Here is a 27242-nt window from a genome sequence, read left to right as displayed (position 1 = left end):
TCAACATCACTAAAACAGATTATCGAGTCTTTATCACATTGCTATTTGTCAGAGCTTTCTGTGCAAAAGCTGGATTTTGTGTTTCCTCTTTCTCATTCACTCATGGGATGTGGGTGTTGCTGGCTAGATCAACATTTATTGCCCATCCCCAATTGCCCTCGAGAAGGGCATGTTACATTATGGTATACTTCATTAGCTGTAAAGCACTTTAGGATGTCCTGAGATTATGAAAGGTGTCACAGAATCAGAAGCTCTTTCCCTTTTTTCCCTTAAAGAGAAGTTTAGAGGAGATGAGTCGAGCTTTATTTACACAGAGGGTGGTAAGTGCCTGGAATGCGCTGCCAGAGGGGGTGGTAAAAGCAGATACAATAGCAGTGTTTAACAGTCATCTTGACAGATACATGAACAGTCAGGGAATAGAGGGATAGGGATCACAAAGGAAAAGGTCTTTAGTTTAGAAAGGTGTCATGTGTCAGCGCAGGCTTGGTGGGCCAAAGGGCCTGTTCCTGTGCTGTACTGTTCTTTGTCCTGTAAAGGCAAGTAAGGAAATGCTAATTTGTCTTTGTTAATACTCTTTGGGCATTGAGAGTTTAATCCTTTACTCTGTGGAAACCCAACAGTCTAGGAGGTAATTGTCCCATTCACCTTCCAGTCCAACTCCTTTATAACAAGCTTCTTGGGCTTTTACCTCAATGATTGGGATTATAACTGTTGTGAGTTGTTTGTCATTGATAGAAGTATCTTTAACCAGTGCATAAATCCTCTCCGCTTCAGCAAAACTTGAGATTTCCAGCACAACAGCACCTGAAACAAACAGCAGTAAGTTAGGGTCAGGACACAACTGAGATTTGGAACAACAAATTTACAAGGGTGTTGCCTGGATTGAGTGGCATGCCTTATGAGGATAGGCTGAGAGAGCTCGGTCTTTTCTCCTTGGAGAGACGTAGGATGAGAGGAGACCTAATAGAGGTATATAAGATGTTGAGAGGCATAGATCGGGTGGACTCTCAGAGGCTTTTTCCCAGGGTGGAAATGGCTGCTACGAGAGGACACAGGTTTAAGGTGCTGGGGGGTAGGTACAGGGGAAATGTTAGGGGTAAGTTTTTCACACAGAGGGTGGTGGGCGAGTGGAATCGGCTGCCGTCAGTGGTGGTGGAGGCGAACTCAATAGGGTCTTTTAAGAGACTCCGGGATGAGTACATGGGACTTAATAGGATGGAGGGTTATAGGTAGGCCTAAAAGGTAGGGATATGTTCGACACAACTTGTGGGGCCGAAGGGCCTGTTTTGTGCTGTAGTTTTTCTATGTTTCTAAATACTTACCATAGGAAATCCAGCTTTACCTCCTAAATCATCAATATTCCTTTGTGACAATAACCAAACATCACAGCCATGGTGAGCACAGGCAGCAAATAGCAGCCAAAATGGGAAAAAGTTTACAAGCTAGGTGGGAAATCAAGAGTTTTATTTCCAAACAAAGGTGTAGTATTCAACTCTGCCAATACAGAGAGGCCTGCAGACTGTAAAAGGAAAGCAGAGCCTCTGGCACTATGGCACAGTAAACATGGTCATTAAACAACGAATGTAAAATCGTGGTTCCACAACACTGTGCTTAGGTACCAAGCTGGAGAGCTCTGTTGCAATTTATTATTTAAACTTTGATTAAGCAAATTTCATTAACAAAGAACAAAGAAAATTACAGCACAGGAACAGGCCCTTCGGCCCTCCAAGCCTGCACCCAACCATGCTGTCCGACTTAACTAAAACCCCCTACCCTTTCGGGGACCATATCCCTCTATTCCCATCTCATTCATGTACTTGTCAAGACGCCCCTTAAAAGTCACTACTGTATCCGCTTCCACTACCTCCCCCGGCAACGAGTTCCAAGACCCACCACTCTCTGTAAAAAATCTGCCTTGTACATCTCTTTTAAACCTTGCCCCTCGCACCTTAAACCTATGCCCCCTAGTAATTGACTCTTCCACCCTGGGAAAAAGCTTCTGACTATCCACTCTGTCCATACCTCGCAATCTTGTCGACTTCTATCAGGTCTCCCCTCAACCTCCGTCGCTCCAGTGAGAACAAACCAAGTTTCTCCAACCTCTCCTCATAGCTAATGCCCTCCATACCAGGCAACATCCTGGTAATCTCTTCTGTACCCTCTCCGTAGCTTCCACATCCTTCTGGTAGTGTGGCGACCAGAATTGAACACTATATTGTTCCTTGGACTATTTTTGGTAGTTAATACAAAATGTCAACGTACCTTGGTCTATGTAAACATAACTAAAGGATACCAGATCCCCTGGGGAAAGAAACAAATTTAGTTCAATAAATTTTCATTTGGATCTATGCTCAAGACATTGTACAGCAGGAACCATAAACATAACATTGATGTAAATAACTTTGTGGCAATGATCAGATACTCCAGAGTTCAAATTATTCAAGTACCAAAAACATGTTTTTCCCACCGAGACTGGAAAGTGTCAAATCCTTCTCAAGATAGTGCAGCAGCTCCACTCATAACATTGCGGGCGACACGGTGGTACAGTGGTTAGCACTGCAGCCTCACAGTGCCAGGGACTCGGGTTCGATTCCCGGCTTGGGTCACTGTCTGTGTAGAGTTTTCATATTCTCCCCGTGTCTGCATAGGTTTCCTCTGGATGATCCGGTTTCCTCCCACAGTCCAAAGATGTGCGGGTGAGGTGGATTGGCCATGCTAAATTGCCCCTTAGTGTCAGGAGGACTAGTTAGGGTAAGTGCAGGCGGTTATACAGATAGCCCTGGGTGGGATTGCGGTTAGTGCAGACTTGATGGGCCGAATGGCCTCCTTCTGCACTGTAGGGATTCTATGATTACAATTATTCTAAAAATTACTCAGACTTATAGAATTGTAATAGAATTGTTCCAACAAATCAGAATTCCTTGTATGTTCTTGTAATATGATCTTGACAACAACAACTTACTACAACAATAATATTTCATTACTAACCCTGTTCAGGCCTCGAGCGGGGGTGGAGGGCACTTCCATTATCAGCCTCCTTTTAACATCGGCCTTCTTGACAAAAGGAACCGGCCCTTGCAGGTCCCCCACCCATAACTTCCCTGTCATCACTCCTACACCTCACCTCCCAACCCTTTTCTTTATTGGTATAATTGGATTCTATGGGCATGGTGCCAACCTGTGCCAGGGCATTGCCAGGACTATGCCGGGCCATGTCCCTCTCCTCCAGGGGCTATGCTCACCTTCTTCCCACGGAGAGGGGGGTGTCCCCACCACAGGTTCACATGTGAGAATAAAAGGCAGGGGGAAGTCAATATCTGGCGGGGATGGCATGTTAACCATATTAACATCAATTAAAGTGTTTGAAATCAGGTTCTCGACCATCGAGGAGTGAATCTGATTAGGTCACTGACGTTTACTAGGATGCTACCGGGACTTGATGGATTGAGTTATAAGGAGAGGCTGGAGAGACTGGGACTTTTTTCTCTGGAGCGTAGAAGGCTGAGGGGTGATCTTCTAGAGGCCTATAAAATAATGAGGGGCATAGATCAGCTAGATAGTCAATATTTTTTCCCCAAAGGTAGGGGAGTCTAAAACTAGATGGCATAGGTTTAAGGTGAGAGGGGAGAGATACAAAAGTGTCCAGAGGGGCAATTTCTTCGCACTGAGGGTGGTGAGTGTCAGGAATGAGCTGCCAGAGGTAGTACTAGAGGCAGGTACAATTTTGTCTTTTAAAAAGCATTTAGATAGTTACATGGGTAAAATGGGTATAGAGGGATATGGGCCAAATGCGGGCAATTGGGATTAGCTTAGAAGTTTAAAAAAAAAGGGGTGACATGGACAAGTTGGGCCGAATGGCCTGTTTCCATGCTGTAAACATAGAACATAGAACAGGCCCTTCGGCACACGATGTTGTGCCGAGCTTTACCTGAAACCAAGATCAAGCTATCCCACTCCCCATCATCCTGGTGTGCTCCATGTGCCTATCCAATAACCGCTTAAATGTTCCTCAAGTGTCTGACTCCACTATCACTGCAGGCAGTCCGTTCCACACCCCAACCACTCTCTGCGTAAAGAACCTACCTCTGATATCCTTCCTATATCTCCCACCATGAACCCTATAGTTATGCCCCCTTGTAATAGCTCCATCCACCCGAGGAAATAGTCTTTGAACGTTCACTCTATCTATCCCCTTCATCATTTTATAAACCACTATTAAGTCTCCCCTCAGCCTCCTCCACTCCAGAGAGAACAGCCCTAGCTCCCTCAACCTTTCCTCATAAGACCTACCCTCCAAACCAAGCAGCATCCTGGTAAATCACCTCTGCGCTCTTTCCAGCGTTTCCACATCCTTCTTATAGTGAGGTGACCAGAACTGCACACAATATTCCAAATGTGGTCTCACCAAGGTCCTGTACAGTTGCAGCATAACCCCGCGGCTCTTAAACTCCAACCCCCTGTTAATAAAAGCTAACACACTATAGGCCTTCTTCACAGCTCTATCCACTTGAGTGACAACCTTCAGAGATCTGTGGATATGGACCCCAAGATCTCTTTGTTCCTCCACAGTCTTCAGAACCCTACCTTTGACCCTGTAATCCACATTTAAATTAGTCCTACCAAAATGAATCACCTCACATTTATCAGGGTTAAACTCCATTTGCCATTTTTCAGCCCAGCTTTGCATCCTATCTATGTCTCTTTGCAGCCTACAATAGCCCTCCACCTCATCCACTACTCCACCAATCTTGGTGTCATCAGCAAATTTACTGATCCACCCTTCAGCCCCCTCCTCTAAGTCATTAATAAAAATCACAAAGAGCAGAGGACCAAGCACTGATCCCTGTGGCACTCCGCTAGCAACCTGCCTCCAATCCAAAAATTTTCCATCCACCACCACCCTCTGTCTTCGATCAGACAGCTAGTTACCTATCCAATCGGCCAACTTTCCCTCTATCCCACACCCCCTCACTTTCATCATAAGCCGACCATGGGGGACCTTATCAAACGCCTTACTAAAATCCATGTATATGACATCAACTGCCCTACCTTCATCAACACACTTAGTTACCTCCTCAAAAAATTCTATCAAATTTGTGAGGCACGACTTGCCCTTCACAAATCCGTGCTGACTATCCCGGATTAATCCGCATCTTTCTAAATGGTCGTAAATCCCATCCCTAAGGACCTTTTCCATCAATTTACCAACCACCAAAGTAAGACTAACCGGTCTATAATTGCCAGGGTCATTTCTATTCCCTTTCTTAAACAGAGGAACAACATTCGCCATTCTCCAGTCTTCTGGCACCATCCCCGTGGACAGTGAGGACCCAAAGATCAAAGCCAAAGGCTCTGCAATCTCATCCCTTGCCTCCCAAAGAATCCTAGGATATATTTCATCAGGCCCAGGGGACTTATCGACCTTCAGTTTATTCAAAACTGCCAATACATCCTCCCTCCGAACATCTATTTCCTCCAGCCTATTAGCCTGTAACACCTTCTCTTCCTGAAAAACATGGCCCCTCTCCTTGGTGAACACTGAAGAAAAGTATTCATTCATCACCTCGCCTATCTCTACTGATCCCATACACAAGTTCCCACCACTGTCCTTGACCGGCCCTAACCTCACCCTGGTCATTCTTTTATTCCTCACATAAGAGTAAAAAGCCTTGGGGTTTTCCTTGATCCGACCCGCCAAGGACTTCTCATGTCCCCTCCTAGCTCTCCTCAGCCCCTTTTTCAGCTCATTCCTTGCAAACTTGTAACCCTCAATCGAGCCATCTGAACCTTGTTTCCTCATCCCTACATAAGCTTCCCTCTTCCTTTTCACAAGAGTTGCAGCTTTATAGAACCTTGGTTAGGCCACACTGGAATATAGTGTTCAATTCTGATCGTCACACTACCAGAAGGATGTAGAGGCTTTGGAGAGGGTACAGCAAAGATTTACCAGGATGTTGCCTGGTATGGAGGGCATTAGCTATGAAGAGAGGTTGGAGAAACTTGGTTTGTTCTCACTGGAAAGACGGAGGTTGAGGGACGACGTGATAGAAGTCTACAAGATTATGAGGGGCATGGACAAAACAGACAGTCAGAAGCTTTTTCCCCAAGATGGAAGAGTCAATTGCTAGGGGGACATAGGTTTAAGGTGCAAGAGGCAAGGTTTAAAGGAGATGTACGAGGTAAGTCGTTTAACACAGAGGGTGGCGGGTGCCTGGAACTTGCTGCCGGGGGTGGGGGGGAAGAGAGAGAGAGAGAGAGAACAGATGCGATAGTGACTTTTAAGGGGTGTCTGGACAAATACATGAATAGGAAGGGAATAGAGGGATATGGTCCCCTGAAGGAGAGGGGTTTTTAGTTCAGATGGGAGCATGGTTGGTGCAGGCTTGGAGGGCTGTCGGGCCTGTTCCTGTGCTGTAATTTTCTTTGTTCTTTTTAAGCCTTGGGCTCCCTAGCCTCTAGGTCCCTGTGTTTGATGCTGTCTGCAACTCCTTTCCCAAGCCCGAGTGGCAAATCCGGCCATCCAAAAATTGCTGGCACATGCTTTGTGCAATCGTTGGTGCAAATGCACTGTTTATACGTTGAATGCAATAAACAAAGGACAAAGATCACATATACCTTCAAAAGTGACTTAAATTGGAGACTCTGCAGACAATTGTCGTGAAGTGTGGTATGCTGTAAAACTCGATTGCATGTTTCAAGCGTAACAAGAAAAGTTGGCCAAAATGAGATGTGTGTACCTGGGCCCACGGACAATCTAAGGATTCACTGCCTGTGAGAAAGTTCTTTTACAAATATATCTTGACCCAAAAGTAATCAAGTAAAATGTCAATATCTCCTGTATTCCAGCCTGGCCTGTGTGACCAGCAAAGAACTCCAGCCCCACTGTCATACTTTGCCCTGAGAATATCTGAATAATCTTAGTGTGTACATTTCTCTGTACCTCTAATCCCAAACTCTGTACCTCTAATCCCAAACTCTGTACCTCTAATCCCAAACGTACCTCTAATCCCAAACTTCCTCCAGCTCCTTTTTGAAAAAATAATAAACACTGTCCATTGTTCAAAACAGAGGCACCCAGGCAGCATCGCTGCCATTCTGTGCAGAATAACTAGAACCAGGTTTATCTGCATAACAGCAGCAATTGCACTTCAAAAGTAATTCCCTAACCCTGAGCCAGAAGTTCTAGGTTGAGTCCCACTTGTGGAGTTGAGGCGTAGTCATAATGAGGCCAAACAGGTTAATTATCAATCTGCAAGTCCTTCCTTTATAACTATGGCAGGGGGTATGAGAGGGTGGGTCTCCTGGTCAGCCACCTGAAGACAAAAGTGGGAGTTGAGGCAAAAGCAGACCTTGAAGGGAATCGCTGAAGGGAATTGGGAACCATTGGCACTTACCTGAAGACAGCAGGAGGAGCGGAGGCAGGAGTGAACCCGGACTGCAGGAGAACGTCAGGTTTGAATTTTTTTTAAAATCAAACAGGGACATCATAAGAAAGCTGTAAGTTGATTGGCTTGTGCATATTGCTGCTTAGGGACAAGTCTAAACAATTGGGAGTTTAGCGAACGTTAGTGAACTATCAACAAATAACAAGTGTGTCACTGTTGAGTCTTATCTTCGATTTCTGTGTAAGATTCATTTCACTAGCAAGGTCAATTATATGTTAGTAGATTTTATCAGTATTGGTAAAATTGACTGATAGTAATATGGTTCATTTACCTTGATGAAGCTTTATTTATACTGGCACGGTTTACTAGCAATATTAGGTTTTAATATCACTAAGAAGGTTAGTAATTAATAAATATAGAAATGTCAGGGCTGCTCCAACTCCGAACCCTGACTTCAGTAACAGCTGGTGGCATGTCGGTGCTTCCGTGAGATTGAGAGCTTTGGGGATAGGACATTTATTGATGCAGATTAAGAGTTTGTAAGAACAAAGAACAGTACAGCACAGGAAACAGGCCCTTCGGCCCTCCAAGCCTGTGCCGCTCCTTGGTCCAACTAGACCAATCGTTTGTATCCCTCCATTCCCAGGCTGCTCATGTGACTATCCAGGTAAGTCTTAAACGATGTCAGCGTGCCTGCGTCCACCACCCTACTTGGCAGCGCATTCCAGGCCCCCACCACCCTGTGTGTAAAAAACATCCCTCTGATATCTGAGTTATACTTGGCCCCTCTCACCTTGAGCCCGTGACCCCTCGTGATCGTCACTTCTGATCTGGGAAAAAGATTCCCACCGTTCACCCTATCTACACCCTACATTGAGTTTAGGAGTCGGGAGATAATGCTGCAGCTTTATAGGACCCTGGTTAGACCCCACTTGGAGTACTGCGCGCAGTTCTGGTCACCTCATTACAGGAAAGATGTTGAAGCCATTGAAAGGGTGCAGAGGAGATTTACAAGGATGTTGCCTGGATTGGGGGGCATGCCTTATGAGGATAGGTTGAGGGAGCTTGGTCTCTTCTCCCTGGAGAGACGAAGGATGAGAGGTGACCTGATAGAGGTTTACAAGATGTTGAGAGGTCTGGATAGGGTAGACTCTCAGAGGCTATTTCCAAGGGCTGAAATGGTTGCTACGAGAGGACACAGGTTTAAGGTGCTGGGGGGTAGGTACAGAGGAGATGTCAGGGGTAAGTTTTTCACTCAGAGGGTGGTGGGTGAGTGGAATCGGCTGACGTCGGTGGTGGTGGAGGCAAACTCGTTGGGGTCTTTTAAGAGACTTCTGGATGAGTACATGGGATTTAATGGGATTGAGGGCTATAGATAGGCCTAGAGGTGGGGATGTGATCGGCGCAACTTGTGGGCCGCAGGGCCTGTTTGTGCTGTGGCTTTCTATGTTCTATACCCTCTATTAGATCTTGCCTCATTCTCCATCTTTCCAGGGAGAACAAGCCCAGTTTACCCAATCTCTCCTCATAGCTAAGACCCTCCATACCAGGCAACATCCTGGTAAACCTTCTCTGCACTCTCTCTAACGCCTCCACGTCCTTCTGGTAGTGCGGCGACCAGAACTGGACGCAGTACTCAAAATGTGGCCTAACCAGCGTTCTATACAGCTGCATCATCAGACTCCAGCTTTTATACTCTATACCCCGTCCTATAAAGGCAAGCATACCATATGCCTTCTTCACCACCTTCTCCACCTGTGCTGCCACCTTCAAGGATTTGTGGACTTGCACACCTAGGTCCCTCTATGTTTCTATACTCTTGATGGCTCTGCCATTTATTGTATAACTCCTCCCTACATTAGTTCTTCCAAAATGCATCACTTCACATTTATCCGGATTAAATTCCATCTGCCACCTCTCCGCCCAATTTTCCAGCCTATCTATATCCTGCTGTATTGCCCGACAATGCTCTTCGCTATCCGCAAGTCCAGCCATCTTCGTGTCATCCGCAAACTTGCTGATAACACCAGTTACACCTTCTTCCAAATCATTTATATATATCACAAATAGCAGAGGTCCCAGTACAGAGCCCTGCGGAACACCACTGGTCACAGACCGCCAGCCGGAAAAAGACCCTTCGACCGCTACCCTCCGTCTCCTATGGCCAAGCCAGTTCTCCACCCATCTAGCCGCTTCTCCTTGTATCCCATGAGCCTTAACCTTCTTAACCAACCTGCCATGTGGGACTTTGTCAAATGCCTTACTGAAATCCATATAGACAACATCCACGGCCCTTCCTTCGTCAACCGTTTTTGTCACTTCCTCAAAAAACTCCACCAAATTTGTAAGGCACGACCTCCCTCTTACAAAACCATGCTGTCTGTCACTAATGAGATTGTTCCGTTCTAAATGCACATACATCCTGTCTCTACGAATCCTCTCCAACAACTTCCCTACCACGGACGTCAAGCTCACCGGCCTATAATTTCTCGGGTTATCCCTGCTACCCTTCTTAAACAACGGGACCACATTCGCTATCCTCCAATCCTCAGGGACCTCACCTGTGTCCAAAGAAGCGACAAAGATTTCTGTCAGAGGCCCAGCAATTTCATCTCTCATATCCCTGAGCAGTCTAGGATAGATGCCATCAGGCCCTGGGGCTTTATCAGTGTTAAGGTTCCCTAAAAAACCGAACACTTCCTCCCTTGTAATGGAGATTTTCTCTAACGGGTCAACACCTCCCTCCAAGACACTCCCGGTTAACATGATCCTCTCCTTTGTGAATACCGATGCAAAGTATTCATTTAGGATCTCCCCTATTCCCTTGGGTTCTAAGCATAATTCCCCTCCTTTGTCCCGGAGAGGTCCGATTTTCTTCCTGACAATTCTTTTGTTCCTAACGTATGAATGAATGCCTTAGGATTCTCCTTAATCCTGCCTGCCAAGAACATCTCGTGACCTCTTTTTGCCCTTCTAACTCCCTGTTTGAGGTCTTTCCTACTCTCTCTGTATTCCTCCAGAGCTCCATCTGTTTTCTGTTGCCTGGACTTAACGTACGCCTCCCTTTTCATTTTAATCAGATCCTCAATTTCCCTGGTTATCCACGGCTCTCGAATCCTACCTTTCCTTTTTACAGGCACATGCCTATCCTGCAGCCTTATCAATTGTTCCTTAAAAGACTCCCACATGCCAGACGCGGACTTACCCTCGAACATCCTCTCCCAATCAACATCCACCAATTTCTGCCTAATCCGGCTATAGTTAGCTTTCCCCCAATTTAGCACCCTGCCCGTAGGACAGCACTCATCCTTGTCCATTACTATCCTAAAGTTAACAGAGTTGTGGTCACTATTTGCCACATGTTCCCCAACCGAAACTTTGACGACCTGACCGGGCTCATTTCCCAGAACTAGGTCCAGTATAGTCCCCTCTCTAGTCAGGCTATCTACATACTGTTCCAAAGAACCTTCCAGTATACATTTTACAAATTCCTCCCCGTCCGGAGCCCCAGCTCTAAGCACTTTCCAGTCTATACCAGGGAAATTAAAGTCCCCCACTACAACAACCCTATTTTTTCTGCACCTATCCAGAATCTCCTGACATATCCTTTCGTCCACTTCCCGTGGGCTGAAAGGAGAGAGCAAAGGGGTAACCCATCAAGCAGTCAAAACTGAACAGGCAGATAGTTCACGAGTCTCCTGAGTGTATCCCACTCTCCAATCCATATTCAGCTTTGAATACTGATGAAAGTGATAGTTCATCTGGGAAGCACAGCCAGAGTCAAATCCATTGGCACCACAGGTTGTTCAGCTGTACAGAGAGGTTCAAAGAAGACTGGAATAGCAATAGTGATGGTGATTTGATGGCTAGGGGCACAGATAGGTAATTCTGTAGCCATACCTATGATTCCAGGATGGTGTGTTTTATCCGTGGTGCCAGGGTTAAGGGTGTCAGTGAGCAGTTGCCTAGAGCATCCTGGGGCGGGAGGGTGAATCGTGGTCCACATTCGTACAAACAACAGACAGAAAGAGGAATGTGGTCCTGTAGTCTGAATTTAGAGAACGAGGTCAGAAATGAGCAAGCCAGACCTCAAAAATAGTCATCCCTGGATTACTCCCAGTATCACATGAGTAAAAATAGTACTGAAATAGGATAAGATAGATCCTAAGTTTCTTCGAATATTGGGGCCAGCTCAGGAGGAGACGTGACCCGTACAGGCTGGGGGGAGGGTTGCACCTAGGTAGAGTTGGGGCTGAGTTCCTTCTCGGGAGTTTTGTTAATGTTATTGGGAGGGTTTAAACTAACTCCTTTTGCACTTTTAACAATTCTGTGATTCTGCGATACTGTGCGATTTCCCAAAAATGTGATTAGTGACAATAAATGCAAGTTTATTCAACACACAAACATCAGCTTGATAATTCATCTCAACCAGTTAAGGACATCAGAATAAAAACCAGCCAAGTAAACAAACGAACCCTTGATTTTTTACCTTTGTGATGCCTCTTTATTTACCTTTGATCTCTAGGTGACTTCTAAGGAGTGAGAGATACTGGTCCTGAGACAGCTGTGGAGGAAGACCCATAAGCAGCAGATTCAACTGCTCCACTGAGTTCTCTTTCTTTTTGATATAAAACCGCGTTTGGTTCATTTGTCGAACTGAAATCTACACAGCACAAAGACAGAAGACAACAAACATGATCACCTAACATGTGCATGCAGAAGAATAGCTTCACAGCAGAAAATAAAAGGTATCACAAAGAGCCCAACTAAAAGTTTATCTGATTTAAGTTCATATTAAAGGGGCACCATCTTCATGCCAAAACTAGCAGTTCTGGGTAGGGAAGAATCAGAAGTTTCACACCAGTTTTCAGCATAGTAGCATGTTCCAGTTATCCTTAAAATCAGAAATCTTCAGCAAATCACAGAACCAGTCACCTGACTAAAACTTAGGCAGGGTTTTGGCAGTGATACAAAACAACTAACCTCATGGCCAGGGTTTGTGTGTTCACTTTCTGCCTGTGATCTCTAAGTTTTGTTTGGAGAGGGGTGTGTCTTATTTTTGGAGTGCGAGTTGTTCAGAACTTTGGAGTCCCGAAGAGGAGTTATATTGGACTTGAAATGTTAACTCTAAGTGTTGGATCAGGTGAGAAAAGCTATGTAAAACTCACCGGATTCAAAGATGCCTTTTCTAACCTGATTTAACAGCACTCTGTGTAATTTCAAAGTGCTGGCAAAGATCAGTCAGCTGGAGTAGCAGGGCTTAAATACGCCGGCAGAATGGGGAGACTGAGATTGGAGTACTGTTTCCAAAGGCAAGCATCCCAAGCAACAGGCCACTAAGCCGCTCCCACAACGTCAACACTGGGACTCTCCCCTCTCCCATCCTCCCCACAGGCATTAGGGCTCTCCTCTCCCCCCACCACACAAAGGGAACACCTCCCATCTCCGAAGGAGGAGGACAATCTCCCCCCACCAGAGCCCCCTTGGCCTCCTTCATGTGCCCCCATGGCATTCCCAGGGAGCAATGCTCTGCCTCGTCCCTCAACCCCTGGGGCCTACAGGCATGGTTCACTTTTGGAAACCAGAACCAAGGGTGATTAGCGCCAGAGTGGGGAGGGGGGCGGGTGGGGGGTGATGAATCATGGGTAGTTACAATGGTATCAAGCGCAGTGATCACATTTAAATTTATTAAAATATATGGAAATCAGCTTCGTGCCCATGATTATATCACTGGCGGGGAGCAGGGAAGATCTCAACGTGAGATCTCGCCAGCACAAATTCCATCTTTGGCCACTTGCGAGATTTAGCGGCCATAACAAGATTTGCGCCGGGGGGGTAACAGGACTGCTAGATCATGGCCTTGGCTTCTCTCTCCACAGACGCTTCCAGACCTGCTGAGCTTTTCTAGCACTTTCTGTTATGAATGAAAAGCTGTCTGGATACAAACTACAAAGTACATAACTAACAACTTTCTCACCTTTTTAATATCTTGAAGTCTGTCAAGCATCAGTTCAAGCTGAGACAGCAGCACACACGGCACTAAAAAGAATAAGGAAAATTAAATAATAAGCAAGGCATCGGTTTCTCTAAATGGTGATTTCCACAGTATGGCCTCAATACCAGCTCAATAAGGTTTGCTGTTTTTCAAAAAACAATTATTCTCTATATTGAATGAAATTCACCAAATTAACTCACTGAATGCCTCCCGTTCCCACCCACCTCAATTCAGTGGTATTTTTCCTGTTATTTTAATGGAAAAATGTTGTTGGAATTGCTGCTTCGCAGACCCTCCCATCCAACAAACATATCTTTCACCTCCTTGACTGTCAGGTTTCCTAGTTCAATAGTATTTAATTCGTTGTAAAGCCCTGAGACACTTTGTGGTCATGAAAGGCACTACATAAGTACAAGTTTTACTTTCTTCCCTCATGTGTTTACCCAACTTCTCTTTAATTCATCCATACTATTTGTTTCAACTAGCCCTTGTGGTAGCGAGTTCCTCATTCTCACCACACACTGGGTAAAGAGAATGCACTGATAAGGGATGGGAACAGCGTAGTAGCAAAGAAGGATCTCAGATCGGAGGAACAAATCTGTTTGGATGAAACGAAGAAACAGCAAAGGGCAGTAGACATTGGCTGGAATTGTTTATAGGCCATCGAATACTAATGATAATGTGAGGCATGGTATTCATTAGGAGGTAAGAGATGCATGAAGCGTAGGTAATATTGTATTCATGGGTGACTTCAGTCAGCAAATAGACTGGCTAAACCAAATGAGCACTAATGCTGAGGAAGACGAGTTTTTGGGTGTGGTAAGGATGGTATGAGCAGTATGTTGTGGAGCCAAATACAGGACAGGCTATTCTAGAGTTAGTATTATGTAATGAAAAAGGAACAATTAATAATCTAGTTGTAAAAGAACCTTTAGGGATGAGTGACCACAATATGTTACAATTTTACATTAAATGCAGGGTGCTAAAGTTGAATAAAGGAAATTAAGACAGCATGAGGGACAAATTGGCTGAGGCGGATTGGGAAAATATATTAAAAGATATGACTGCACAGGCAATGGAGAGTCTTCAAATAACTATTGCATCGTGTACAGCACCCATACATTCCATCAAGGTGCAAAAACCCAAAAATGTCAAGGATTTTGTGATTAAAAGAAAAAGCTTATAAATTTGCCAGAAATAAATTTTATTTATTAGTGTCGCAAGCAGGCTTACATTAACACTGCAATGAAGTTACTGCGAAATAGTGGTAAGCCTGCGGGTTAGAGGTTTTTAGAATACAGCAAAGGAAGGCCAAGAAAATGATAAAGGAAGAATAGAATATGAAAGCAATCTAGCAAAAAAGATGAAAGCAGACTGTAAAAGCTTCTATAGGTATGGAAAAAGGACGATTTTGGCTACGGCAAACATGGATCCATTATAAGCAGAGTCAGAATTAATAATGGGGAATACAGAAATGGCAGAGAAGCTAAATGATTACTTTGTGTCTGTTTTCACTATGGAAGATACAGGAAATCTCCCAGATGTCAAGATCCAAGGGAATAGGGAGAATGTAGAGTTGAAATAAATTAGTAAGAAGGTTGTATTGGAGAAATTAATGGGAATGTTGACAAGTCCCCAGGACCTGATATTATACATCCCAGAATGCTGAAAGAGGTTACTATCGAGAGAGTGGATGTATTGGTGATCATTTTCCAAAATTCTTAGAGATTCGGGAATGGCTCCTGAAAGATTGGAAGGTAGCAAATGTCAGCCCACTATTTAAGAGAGAAAAATCAGGGAACTACAGACCTGTTAGTCTTACACCAGTGGTAGGGAAAATGCTAGAATCTATTTAAAGGATGTGATAAATGGACACTTGGACATAGGAGTATTATTTACATGCTCGAAGTAGAAAATGTTTCCACATAAACTGTTTATCGATTAACTATTGGATAAGGATAGTCGGGAGATTCCATCTGCATTCCCATGCAGGTTTGACTGATAATTTATATCCTTGATTGTGTATGTGTGTGTGCTGACAACAGCAATGTCCATCTCTACATCCTGCTCGCTGCCAGTGATGAAACCCCAATGAGGTCCAAAGATTGTTGTTAGGGAACGATGGTCCATCAATAAAGTGAATTTCTTCCTATACAGGAATTGGTAGAAGCGTTTTATTCCGAAAACGATTCCTAGGGTTTCTTTCCCTATCTGAGCATAATTACTTTTGGCCTTATTCAAGGTCATGGATGCAAAGGCCATCAGCTTCTTTTCACCTGTAAGCATTATGTGGGAAACCAATGCCCTAACCCCATAAGGTGAAGCATCACATGCCAGTTGCAGGGGTAAATTTGGATCAAAATGTGTCAAGACGTTTGAATTTAGTAGTGCTCCTGGACTTGTATGAAGGCTTTCTCACACTGATCCGCCCACTTCCACTTTCCATTTTGACACAGTAAATTGTGTAAGGGTTTTAGAATAGTAGCCAGATTGGGCATAAACTTCCCATAAGAATTTAGTAGACCTAAGAAAGATCAAAGTTGGTTGACATTTTGAGGTGTGGGTGCCTCAGTGACGGCTTTAACTTCTGAAGGAATATTATGCAGTCTCTAGGCATCGGTGGCATGATCCAGATATTTTGGGTAGATCTGATTCAGAATCCATCATGGGATTTATCTCAGCCCTCTGATCTTTTCCAGCCAAGTTATTCCCATCAGTACTGACAGTTTCCTTTGACAATGAGCAAGAACAAATCTGCCGTCTAACTATTTAATTGCACTGTTAAGTCAATATGGCCCCGAACAGAACCACTTCTCCAGTGTAAATTTCTAAACACAATCTTCAAGAGTTTCAGAGAAATATGTCAGAGCTTTTCTTGATAAACAGCCCCTGATTTGCTTTGATTTATTATTGTCACATGTATTAACATATAGTGAAAAGTATTGCTTTTTGCGTGCTATACAGACAAAACATACCGTTCAAGTAGAACATAGAACAGTACAGGCCCTTCGGCCCACGATGTTGTGCCGAGCTTTATCTGAAACCAAGATCAAGCTATCCCACTCCCTATCATCCTGGTGCGCTCCATGTGCCTATCCAATAACCGCTTAAATGTTCCTAAAGTGTCTGATTCCACTATCACTGCAGGCAGTCCATTCCACACCCCAACCACTCTCTGCGTAAAGAACCTACCTCTGATATCCTTCCTATATCACCCATCACGAACCCTATAGTTATGCCCCCTTGTAACAGCTCCATCCACCCAAGGAAATAGTCTTTGAACGTTCACTCTATCTATCCCCTTCATCATTTTATAAACCTCTATTTAAGTCTCCCCTCAGCCTCCTCCGCTCCAGAGAGAACAGCCCTAGCTCCCTCAACCTTTCCTCATAAGATCTACCCTCCAAACCAGGCAGCATCCTGGTAAATCTCCTCTGCACTCTTTCCAGCGCTTCCACATCCTTCTTATAGTGAGGTGACCAGAACTGCACACAATATTCCAAATGTGGTCTCACCAAGGTCCTGTTCAGTTGCAGCATAACCCCACGGCTCTTAAACTCCAACCCCCTGTTAATAAAAGCTAACACACTATATGCCTTCTTCACAGCTCTATCCACTTGAGTGGCAACCTTTAGAGATCTGTGGCTATGGACCCCAAGATCTCTCTGTTCCTCCACAGTCTTCAGAACCCTACCTTTGACCCTGTAATCCACATTTAAATTAGTCCTACCAAAATGAATCACCTCACATTTATCAGGATTAAACTCCATTTGCCATTTTTCAGCCCAGCTTTGCATCCTATCTATGTCTCTTTGCAGCCTACAACAGCCCTCCACCTCATCCACTACTCCACCAATCTTGGTGTCATCAGCAAATTTACTGATCCACCCTTCAGCCCCCTCCTCTAAGTCATTAATAAAAATCACAAAGAGCAGAGGACCAAGCACTGATCCCTGTGGCATGATTGCCTGGATTGAGTGGCATGCCTTACGAGGATAGGCTGAGGGAGCTCGGTCTTTTCTCTTTGGAGAGACGTAGGATGAGAGGAGACCTAATAGAGGTATAAAAGATGGTGAGAGGCATAGATCGGGTGGACTCTCAGAGGCTTTTTCCCAGGGTGGAAATGGCTGCTACGAGAGGACACAGGTTTAAGGTGCTGGGGGGTAGGTACAGGGGAATTGTTAGGGGGAGGTTTTTCACACAGAGGGTGGTGGGCGAGTGGAATCGGCTGCCGTCAGTGATGGTGGAGGCAAACTCAATAGGGTCTGTTAAGAGACTCCTGGATGAGTACATGGGACTTAATAGGATGGAGGGTTACAGGTATGCCTAGAAGGTAGGGATATGTTCGGCACAACTTGTGGGGCCGAAGGGCCTGTTTGTGCTGTAGTTTTTCTGTTTCATAGAGAAGGAAAGGAGAGAGTGCAAAATGTAGTGTTACAATCATAGCTAGGGTGTAGAGAAAGATCAACTTAATGCAAGGTAAGTCCATTCAAAAGTCTGATAGCAGCAGGGAAGAAACTGCTCGAGTCGATTGGTACGTGACCTCAGACTTTTGTATCTTTTTCCTGAAGGAAGAAGGTGGAAGAGTGTGTGTCCGGGGTGCATTGGGTCCTTAATTATGCTGGCTGCTTTGCTGAGGCAGCGGGAAGTGTAGACAAAGTCAATGGATGGGAGGCCGATTTTCGTGATGGATTGGGCTACATTCACGACTTTTTGTAGTTTCTTACGATCTTGGGCAGAGCAGGAGCCGTACCAAGCTGTGATACAATCAGAAAGAATGCTTTCTATGGTGCATCTGTAAAAGCTGGTGAGAGTCGTAGCTGACATGCCAAATTTCCTTAGTCTTCGGAGAAAGTAGAAGCATTGATGGGCTTTCTTAACTATAGTTTCGGCATGGGGGGGACCAGGACAGGTTGTTGGTGATCTGAACACCTAAAAACTTGAAGCTCCCGACCCTTTCTACTTCGTCCCCGTTGATATGATCTGGAACCAAGCAAGGCTGCTGCCCTAGTGTCCCCCTCCATCTTCACTGGCTGATCGTCCAGTAATAGTAATCCAGTATTGATAAGATGAGACGTGAAGGCTCAGTTAGGGCGCTTGAGAGTTACAAGTTAGCCAGGAAGGACCTAAAGAAAGAGTTAAGAAGAGCCAGGAGGGGACATGAGAAGTCTTTGGCAGGTAGGATCAAGGAAAACCCTAAAGCTTTCTATAGGTATGTCAGGAGTAAAAGAATGACGAGGGTAAGATTAGGGCCAGTCAAGGACAGCAGTGGGAAGTTGTGCGTGGAGTTTGAAGAGATAGGAAAGACACTAAATGAATATTTTTCGTCGGTATTCACATTGGAGAGGGACAGTGTTGTCGAGGGGAGTACGGAGATGCAAGCTGTTGGACTGGACGGGACGGGATTGAGGTTCATAAGGAGGAGGTGTTAGCAATTCTGGAAAGGGTAAAAATAGACAAGTCCCCTGGGCCGGATGGGATTTATCCTAGGATTCTCTGGGAGGCTAGAGAGGAGATTGCAGAGCCTTTGGCTTTGATCTTTGTGTCGTCATTGTCTACAGGAACAGTGCCAGAAGACTGGAGGATAGCAAATGTTGTCCCCTTGTTCAAGAAGGGGAGTAGGGACAACCCTGGTAATTATAGACCAGTAAGCCTTACTTCTGTTGTGGGCAAAGTTTTGGAAAGGATTATAAGAGATAGGATTTATGATCATCTAGAAAGGAATAATTTGATTAGGGATAGTCAGCACGGTTTTGTGAAGGGTAGGTCGTGCCTCACAAACCTTATTGAGTTCTTTGAGAAGGTGACCAAAGAGGTGGATGAGGGTAAAGCGGTTGATGTGGTGTATATGGATTTCAACAAAGTGTTTGATAAGGTTCCCCATGGTAAGCTATTGCAGAAAATACGGACACATGGGATTGAGGGTGATTTAGTGGTTTGGATCAGGAATTGGCTAGCTGTAAGAAAACAGAGGGTGGTGGTTGATGGGAAATATTCATTCTGGAGTTCAGTTACTAGTGGTGTACCGCAAGGATCTGTTTTGGGGCCACTGCTGTTTGTCATTTTTATAAATGACCTGGATGAGGGCGTAGAAGGATGGATTAGTAAATTTGCGGATAACACTAAAGTCGGTGGAGTTGTAGACAGTGCGGAGGGAAGTGGCAGGTTACAGAGGGACATAGATAAGCTGCAGAGCTGGGCCGAGAGGTGGCAAATGGAGTTTAATGCGGAAAAGTGTGAGGTGATTCACTTTGGAAGGAGTAACAGGAATACAGAGTACTGGGCTAATGGTAAGATACTTGGTAGTGTGGATGAACAGAGGGATCTGGGTGTGCACAGATCCCTGAAAGTTGGCACCCAGGTTGATAGGGTTGTTAAGAAGGCGTACGGTGTGTTCGCTTTTATTGGTAGAGGGATTGAGTTTCAGAGCCAGGAGGTCATGTTGCAACTGTACAAAACTCTGGTGCAGCCGCACTTGGAGTATTGCATACAGTTCTGGTCGCCGCATTATAGGAAAGATGTGGAAGTGTTGGAAAGGGTGCAGAGGAGATTTACCAGGATGTTGCCTGGTATGGTGGGAAAATCGTATGAGGAAAGGCTGAGGGGCTTGAGGTTGTTTTCGTTAGAGAGAAGAAAGTTAAGAGGTGACTTAATAGAGGCATACAAGATGATCAGAGGATCAGATAGGGTGGATAGTGAGAGCCTTTTTCCTCGGATGGTGATGGCTAACACAAGGGACATAGCTTTAAATTGAGGGGTGAGAGATATAGGACAGATGTCAGAGGTAAGTTCTTTACTCAGAGTAGTAAGGGCGTGGAATGCCCTGCCTGCAGCAGTAGTGGACTCATCAACATTAAGAGCATTCAAATGGTTATTGGATAAACATATGGATGATATTGGAATAGTGTAGATTAGAGGGGCTTTAGATTGGTTTCACTGGTCGGCGCAACATCGAGGGCCGAAGGGCCTGTACTGCGCTGTAATGTTCTATGTTCTAGTATTAGCTTTTTGTACCAATGGCGTAGTGGCACTATCACTGGACTTGTAATCTGGAAACCCAAGGTAATGTTCTGGGGCCTGGCTTCAAAACTTACCATGGCAGGTGTTGAAATTTGAATTCAATAAAAATCTTGAATCAAAAGTCTAATGATGACCATGAAACCATTACTAGTTGCTGAAAAAATCCATCTGGTTCACTAATGTCCACTAGGGAAGGAACTCTGCTGTTCTTACTTGGTCTGATCTGCATGGGACTCCAGATCCCTAGCAATGTGGTCGACTCTTAAAAATACCCTACCTGGGGGTAGGGCCTGGGTGGGATTGTGGTCGGTGCAGACTCGATGGGCCGAATGGCCTCGTTCTGTACTGTAGGGTTTCTATGATACCCTCTGAAGTGGCCAATCAAGCCACTCAGTTCAAGGACAATTGGGGATGGATAATAAATGCTGGTCCAGCCAGCGACACCCACTTCCCATGAGTGAATAGAAACACAACAATAGCCAGTATATATAATGACAGTTCATCTTCAGACTGTGAATCGAGTTCCTTCTCAGATCCTTTTTGTACCACATGGACAGTTTTTTTTAATCCATCTTGCCATTTGTTTTGTTCAGCTCTTGCTTTCTGCATCTTTTGCCTGACGCTTGTTTCTGTTTTCAACAAGCACGTTCAATGTGGCCCTTTTTGCCACAATTGCTGCACATGATGATCTGCTGCTGAGCGCCTGGTTTTTGCACACCTGTGGCAAGTGCGAGTCTGTGTTTGTGTTCGCGTTTCAGCCGACATCTTGTGAATTCCTTGTGCTTGAACTCAACAGTTTAGCTTCTTTGGCTGCTAGTTCCATGGGTATAGCAACTTCCAAAGTTTTCTTTAAGGTCAAAACCAGCCAACTGTTTTTGAATAGCCTCGCTCCTTTAATCACAGACTAATCTATCTCTGATAGCATGGTTTAATACATCCCAAATTCAGTGTTCAGCTATTCTCTTAAGGGTTGCAACCTATTCATCTTCTTCTTGGTTGTGTTCATGAAACCGGAACCTTTTCTGTGATGACCAGAGGTTTTGGTGAATAGTGGGCCTGCAAAGTTTCCCCTATTTCTTTGTAGGTTTTTGGGCCTGCCTTTCCAGCTCTACCAGACTCCTAAGCAGGTTAAATGCCCCCCGACCCCCCACTCAGGGATGTTGGGACTTTTGTGCCTGCTGCAATCTTGTTGCCTTGAACAAAATAGTCAAATCACTGTGTATATGAGCTCCATTGTTCAGTATTCTAATCAAATGGCCCCACTGCACCAAAAAACCCAGCCATTTTTCTCTATCGACGTACCGATATGTGCCACAAATTTTCAGCACTATCTTGCTTCTTTTCTCCCCAAAACAAGGCAAGTCTGAGTTAAGATTGTTTTCCTTTGTGTTTTGCAACTCCCCCAGCTCTAAATTAGTTGTTGCAGAGTATGTGTTGCTCCCAGTACTGTTTGCATCATTTTGGACAGAGCACGTGGTGAGCTTTATTCAGGAGATATTAATACTACAGACTACAAAATCACAATGCCTATTTCCCTGTGCAAATGACATAATGTAATCGGTCTCTTAAAGTGCCCTTGTTCTACTGCAAGGCTGCTAGTGAGGAAACATAGAAGATAGGAGGAGGCTATTCGGCCCTTCGAGCCTGCTCTGCCATTCATGACAATCATGGCTGATTGTCCAACTCAATAGCCTAATCCTGCTTTCTCCCCATAACCTTTGATCCCATTTGCCCCGACTGCTATATCCAGCCGCCTCTTGAATACATTCACACTAGAAACACTAGAAATACCATGAATACACAACTGAGAAAGGATTAAAGAATAACAAACACTTGTCTTTCGGTAGCGCCTCTTAATGACTACCCGATGTCATAAATTACTTTACAGTCAATGAAGCACTTTTGAAGCTAGATTACTGTTGTAATGGGAGGAAATGCAGCAGCTAGTATGCGCACATTAAGATCCCACATACAGCAGTGAGATAATAACCGGGCTTAGCTCAGTTGTCTGGATGGCTTGTTTGTGATGCACAGCAATGGCAACAGTTGGCCGATTGGATAGGCAACTGGCTGTCTGACCGAAGACAGAGGGTGGTGGTCGATGGAAAATTTTCGGATTGGAGGCAGGTTGCTAGCGGTGTGCCGCAGGGATCAGTGCTTGGTCCTCTGCTCTTTGTGATTTTTATTAATGACTTAGAGGAGGGGGCTGAAGGGTGGATCAGTAAATTTGCTGATGACACCAAGATTGGTGGAGTAGTGGATGAGGTGGAGGGCTGTTGTAGGCTGCAAAGAGACATAGATAGGATGCAAAGCTGGGCTGAAAAATGGCAAATGGAGTTTAACCCTGATAAATGTGAGGTGATTCATTTTGGTAGGACAAATTTAAATGTGGATTACAGGGTCAAAGGTAGGGTTCTGAAGACTGTGGAGGAACAGAGAGATCTTGGGGTCCATATCCACAGATCTCTAAAGGCTGCCACTCAAGTGGATAGAGCTGTGAAGAAGGCCTGTAGTGTGTTAGCTTTTATTAACAGGGGGTTGGAGTTTAAGAGCCGTGGGGTTATGCTGCAACTGTACAGGACCTTGGTGAGACCACATTTGGAATATTGTGTGCAGTTCTGGTCACCTCACTATAGGAAGGATGTGGAAGCGCTGGAAGGAGTGCAGAGGAGATTTACCAGGATGCTGCCTGGTTTGGAGGGTAGGTCATATGAGGAAAGGTTGAGGGAGCTAGGGCTATTCTCTCTGGAGCGGAGGAGGCTGAGGGGAGACTTAATAGAGGTGTATAAAATGATGAAGGGGATAGATAGAGTGAACGTTCAAAGACTATTTCCTCGGGTGGATGGAGCTATTACAAGGGGGCATAACTATAGGGTTCGTGGTGGGAGATACAGGACGGATATCAGAGGTAGGTTCTTTACGCAGAGAGTGGTTGGGGTGTGGAATGGACTGCCTGCAGTGATAGTGGAGTCAGACACTTTAGAAACATTTAAGCGGTTATTGGATAGGCACATGGAGCACACCAGGATGATAGGGAGTGGGATAGCTTGATCTTGGTTTCAGATAAAGCTCGGCACAACATCGTGGGCCGAAGGGCCTGTTCTGTGCTGTACTGTTCTATGTTCTATGTAGGTTCAATTCCTGTACGGCTAAGGTTATTCATGCTTTCTCAACCTTGCCCCTCACCTGAGGTGTGGTGACCCTCAAGTTAAATCACTACCAATCAGCTCTCCCCCTCAAAGGGGAAAGCAGCCTATGGTTATCTGGGACTATGGCCACTTTACCTATTACCTAATAAGCAGATAATCTGTTTTTGTCACATTGTCTAAGATCCAGGACACCAGGTCTAACTTCCCAGCTCTTCTGCAAAATAGTGCCCTGGGATTTTTTACATCCACACATTGGTTCAACATTTCATCCAAGGGACTGTCAGTGTGGCATTTCCTCAATAGCAGTGTCAGCATTGATTCTTGTGCTCAGGTCTTGGGAGTGCAACTTGAACCCACAACATTCTGACCCAGTGAAGAGAACGCTACCCCTGAGTCACAGGTGAAACAGTTTTAACATTGTAATGGCAATGGATCATTTTACAAAGTAGACACCTGTGTGGAGTCTGAAATTCACGTAGCAACAATCGGACTATCATGCAAACAATCCCCATACCGTAGGAATAATAATTTCCGACCAGCAGGGGGCTGTGGCGCCAGGTTTGGGGGGGGGGCAGGTGTGGTGCTTAGTTGCGGGGGAGACGTTGATGTAGTGGGTGTTCAATGTGGGGCTCAATCTGGATGTTTAAAACAGTTACACTGTAGCTAAAAGTGCTTTTATTTCTCCTAACTCTTTCAGAGTAACAATAACAGCAACACTGGGAGAACAATCTAAAGTTAGCGATTTAAGCCGCTTTGTCATATAGTTCCCCAGTACAGTGCAATTGTCCAAGGGAAGTTAAGGACAATTGCCGGGTAAACCCTTACTTGGGAACTTGCAGGAGGGATTCCCCAGTGCATCTCGAGAGTACCGCTCAGATCCGACACAGAAGTCAGGAAGTTATGGGCCAATTTTGTCAGTGTCAAAAGTACAGAAGCTACAGTGGTTAGCACTGCTGCCTCACAGCGTCAGTCATAGAGTCATAGAGGTTTACAGCATGGAAACAGGCCCTTCGGCCCAACTTGTCCATGCCGCCCTTTTTTTTTAAAAAACCCCTAAACTAATCCTAATTGCCCACATTTGGCCCATATCTCTCTATACCCATCGTACCCATGTAATTATCTAAATGCTTTTTAAAAGAAAAAATTGTACCCGCCTCTACTACTACCTCTGGCAGTTTGTTCCAGACACTCACCACCCTTTGTGTGAAAAAATTGCCCCTCTGGACACTTTTGTATCTCTCCCCTCTCACCTTAAACCTAGGTCCTCTAGTTTTAGACTCCCCTACCTTTGGGAAAAGATATTGACTATCTACCTTGTCTATGCCCCTCATTATTTTATAGACCTCTATAAGATCACCCCTCAGCCTCCTACACTCCAGAGAAAAAACTCCCAGTCTATTCAGCCTCTCCTTATAACTCAATCCATCAAGTCCCGGTAGCATCCTAGTAAATCTTTTCTGCACTCTTTCTAGTTTAATAATATCCTTTCTATAATAGGGTGACCAGAACTGTACACAGTATTCCAAGTGTGGCCTTACCAATGTCTTGTACAACTTCAACAAGATGTCCCAACTCCTGTATTCAATGTTCTGACCGATGAAACCAAGCATGCCGAATGCCTTCTTCACCACTCTGTCCACCTGTGACTCCACTTTCAAGGAGCTGTGAACCTGTATCCCTAGATCTCTTTGTTCTGTAACTCTCCCCAACGCCCTACCATTAACTGAGTAAGTCCTGCCCTGGTTCAATCTTCCAAAATGCATCACCTCGCATTTGTCTAAATTAAACTCCATCTGCCATTCGTCAGCCCACTGGCCCAATTGATCAAGATCCCGTTGCAATTGGAGATAACCTTCTTCACTGTCCACTATGCCACCAATCTTGGTGTCATCTGCAAACTTACTAACCATGCCCCCTATATTCTCATCTAAATCATTAATATAAATGACAAATAACAGTGGGCCCAGCACTGATCCCTGAGGCACACCACTGGTCACAGGCCTCCAGTTTGAAAAACAACTCTCTACAACCACCCTCTGACTTCTGTCAAGAAGCCAATTTTGTATCCATTTAGATACCTCACCCTGGATCTCGTGAGATTTAACTTTATGCAACAACCTACCATGCGGTACCTTGCCAGGGACCGGGTTCAATTCTGGCCTCAGGTCACTGTCTGTGTGGAGTTTGCACATTCTCCCCATGTCTGCGTGGGTTTCCTCTGGGTGCTCTGATTTCCTCCCACACTCCAAAGGTGTGTCGGTTAGATTGATTAACCATGCTAAATTGACCCAAGGGGATTAGCAGGTAAATGTGTGGGGTTACGGGACTAGGGCCTGGGTGGGATTGTGGTCAGTGCAGACTCGATGGGCCGAATGGCCTCCTTCTGCACTGTAGGGATTCTAAGATTCTATGAACTCAGACACAGAATGAACAGAAAAGCAAAGACACAGACAGGCACATACTGACACAAACAGAGATGGACACACAGATACAGACTGATAAAAACACACAGAGACAGACACGAAGCTACAGAATGAAACAGAGACAGACAACAGACACTCTGACACAAACACTCAGACTGACAAATATACAGAAACAGGCATGCACAGGCAAAAACACAGACACTTGCTGAAACAAAGTGACAAATAGACACACACTGGCAAAAACAGAGACAGATACACAGACACATGCTGATACAAAGACACACAATGGCAAAAAACACACAGGAAGACAGACACTGACAAAAACATGGACACAAACTGAGACAGACATACAGACATATTTTTGCAAAAACAGAAACAGACATGTTGCAAAAACATAAAAATGGACACTGACACATACATTGGTATGAACTGCACAAATATGCAGACACACATACACAAAGGTGGGCATATACAAATAAAAGCACACAGACACACACACAAACCCTTTTTTCTCCCAGTATATTCAATGTTTCAAATTTCAACTGCATTAAAATCTTACCCTGCTTACAACCCATGAGTACCTCAACTAATCCAAACTCTTCAATATTTTCATCCTGCAAAAGAAACAGATTTCAGTGTCATGGCAGCAATGGAAAATTCCGCTCCGTGTTCCCCCCCATTAAATTAGGGAGGCAAAAACTGCACATATTTTATTATGACATGTCATGACCATCATGGAACAGCTTTGGCTACATTACTGCAATTAAGTCACAAGAATACAGCACGGTGGCACAGTGGTTAACACTGCTGCCTCAGCACCAGGGACCCAGGTTCAATTCTGGCCTTGGGTCACTATCTGTGTGGAGTTTGCACATTCTCCCAGTGTCTGCGTGGGTTTCCTCCGGGTGCTCAGGTTTCCTCCCACAGTCCAAAGATGTGCAGGTTCGGTTGATTGGCCATGCTCAATTATCCCTTAGCGTCAGGGAGATTAGCAGGGTAAATATATGGGTGTTATGGGGATAGGATGGATTGTTGTTGGTACAGGCTTGATGGGCCAAATGGCCTCCTTCTGCACTGTAGCAATTCTATGAATATTTTGGTTCTCATTGAAATACAACAGGGATTGCTTTAGTTTTGGATCCTAAACATGATGACACTGCACTTACAGCAAAAAAAACAAAGCTTATTGGATAGTCCTGGTTACAATTATTGCACAATGTTAGTCAATTCTATCAAACAAATTAAATATTGAAGCATTTCCAATTGGAAC

The 27242-nt window shown here is 44.8% G+C and overlaps 1 protein-coding gene across 2 annotated transcripts in view; it reads right to left on the bottom strand.

The window, feature by feature from the left end:
• dgkq (diacylglycerol kinase theta) overlaps window positions 1-27242 on the bottom strand; it is a 211730-nt gene that overhangs the window by 64591 nt on the left and 119897 nt on the right. Inside the window, exons 11-15 of one of the 2 annotated variants that reach the window (XM_078200858.1) lie at window positions 26532-26586; window positions 13363-13424; window positions 11898-12048; window positions 2263-2301; window positions 689-804 (exon numbers count right to left, since the gene is read on the bottom strand). In XM_078200858.1, the coding sequence (XP_078056984.1) occupies window positions 689-804; window positions 2263-2301; window positions 11898-12048; window positions 13363-13424; window positions 26532-26586 (423 nt within the window). The remainder of the gene's footprint in view (window positions 1-688; window positions 805-2262; window positions 2302-11897; window positions 12049-13362; window positions 13425-26531; window positions 26587-27242) is intronic. The other variant, XM_078200917.1, reaches the window with a different exon arrangement.

Source organism: Mustelus asterias, chromosome 1 (genome assembly GCF_964213995.1).
Source record: "Mustelus asterias chromosome 1, sMusAst1.hap1.1, whole genome shotgun sequence".
In the NCBI taxonomy this organism is placed as follows: domain Eukaryota; kingdom Metazoa; phylum Chordata; class Chondrichthyes; order Carcharhiniformes; family Triakidae; genus Mustelus; species Mustelus asterias.
Note: the sequence above shows the minus strand (reverse complement) of the source record. Positions and strands in the feature narration are given on the sequence as shown.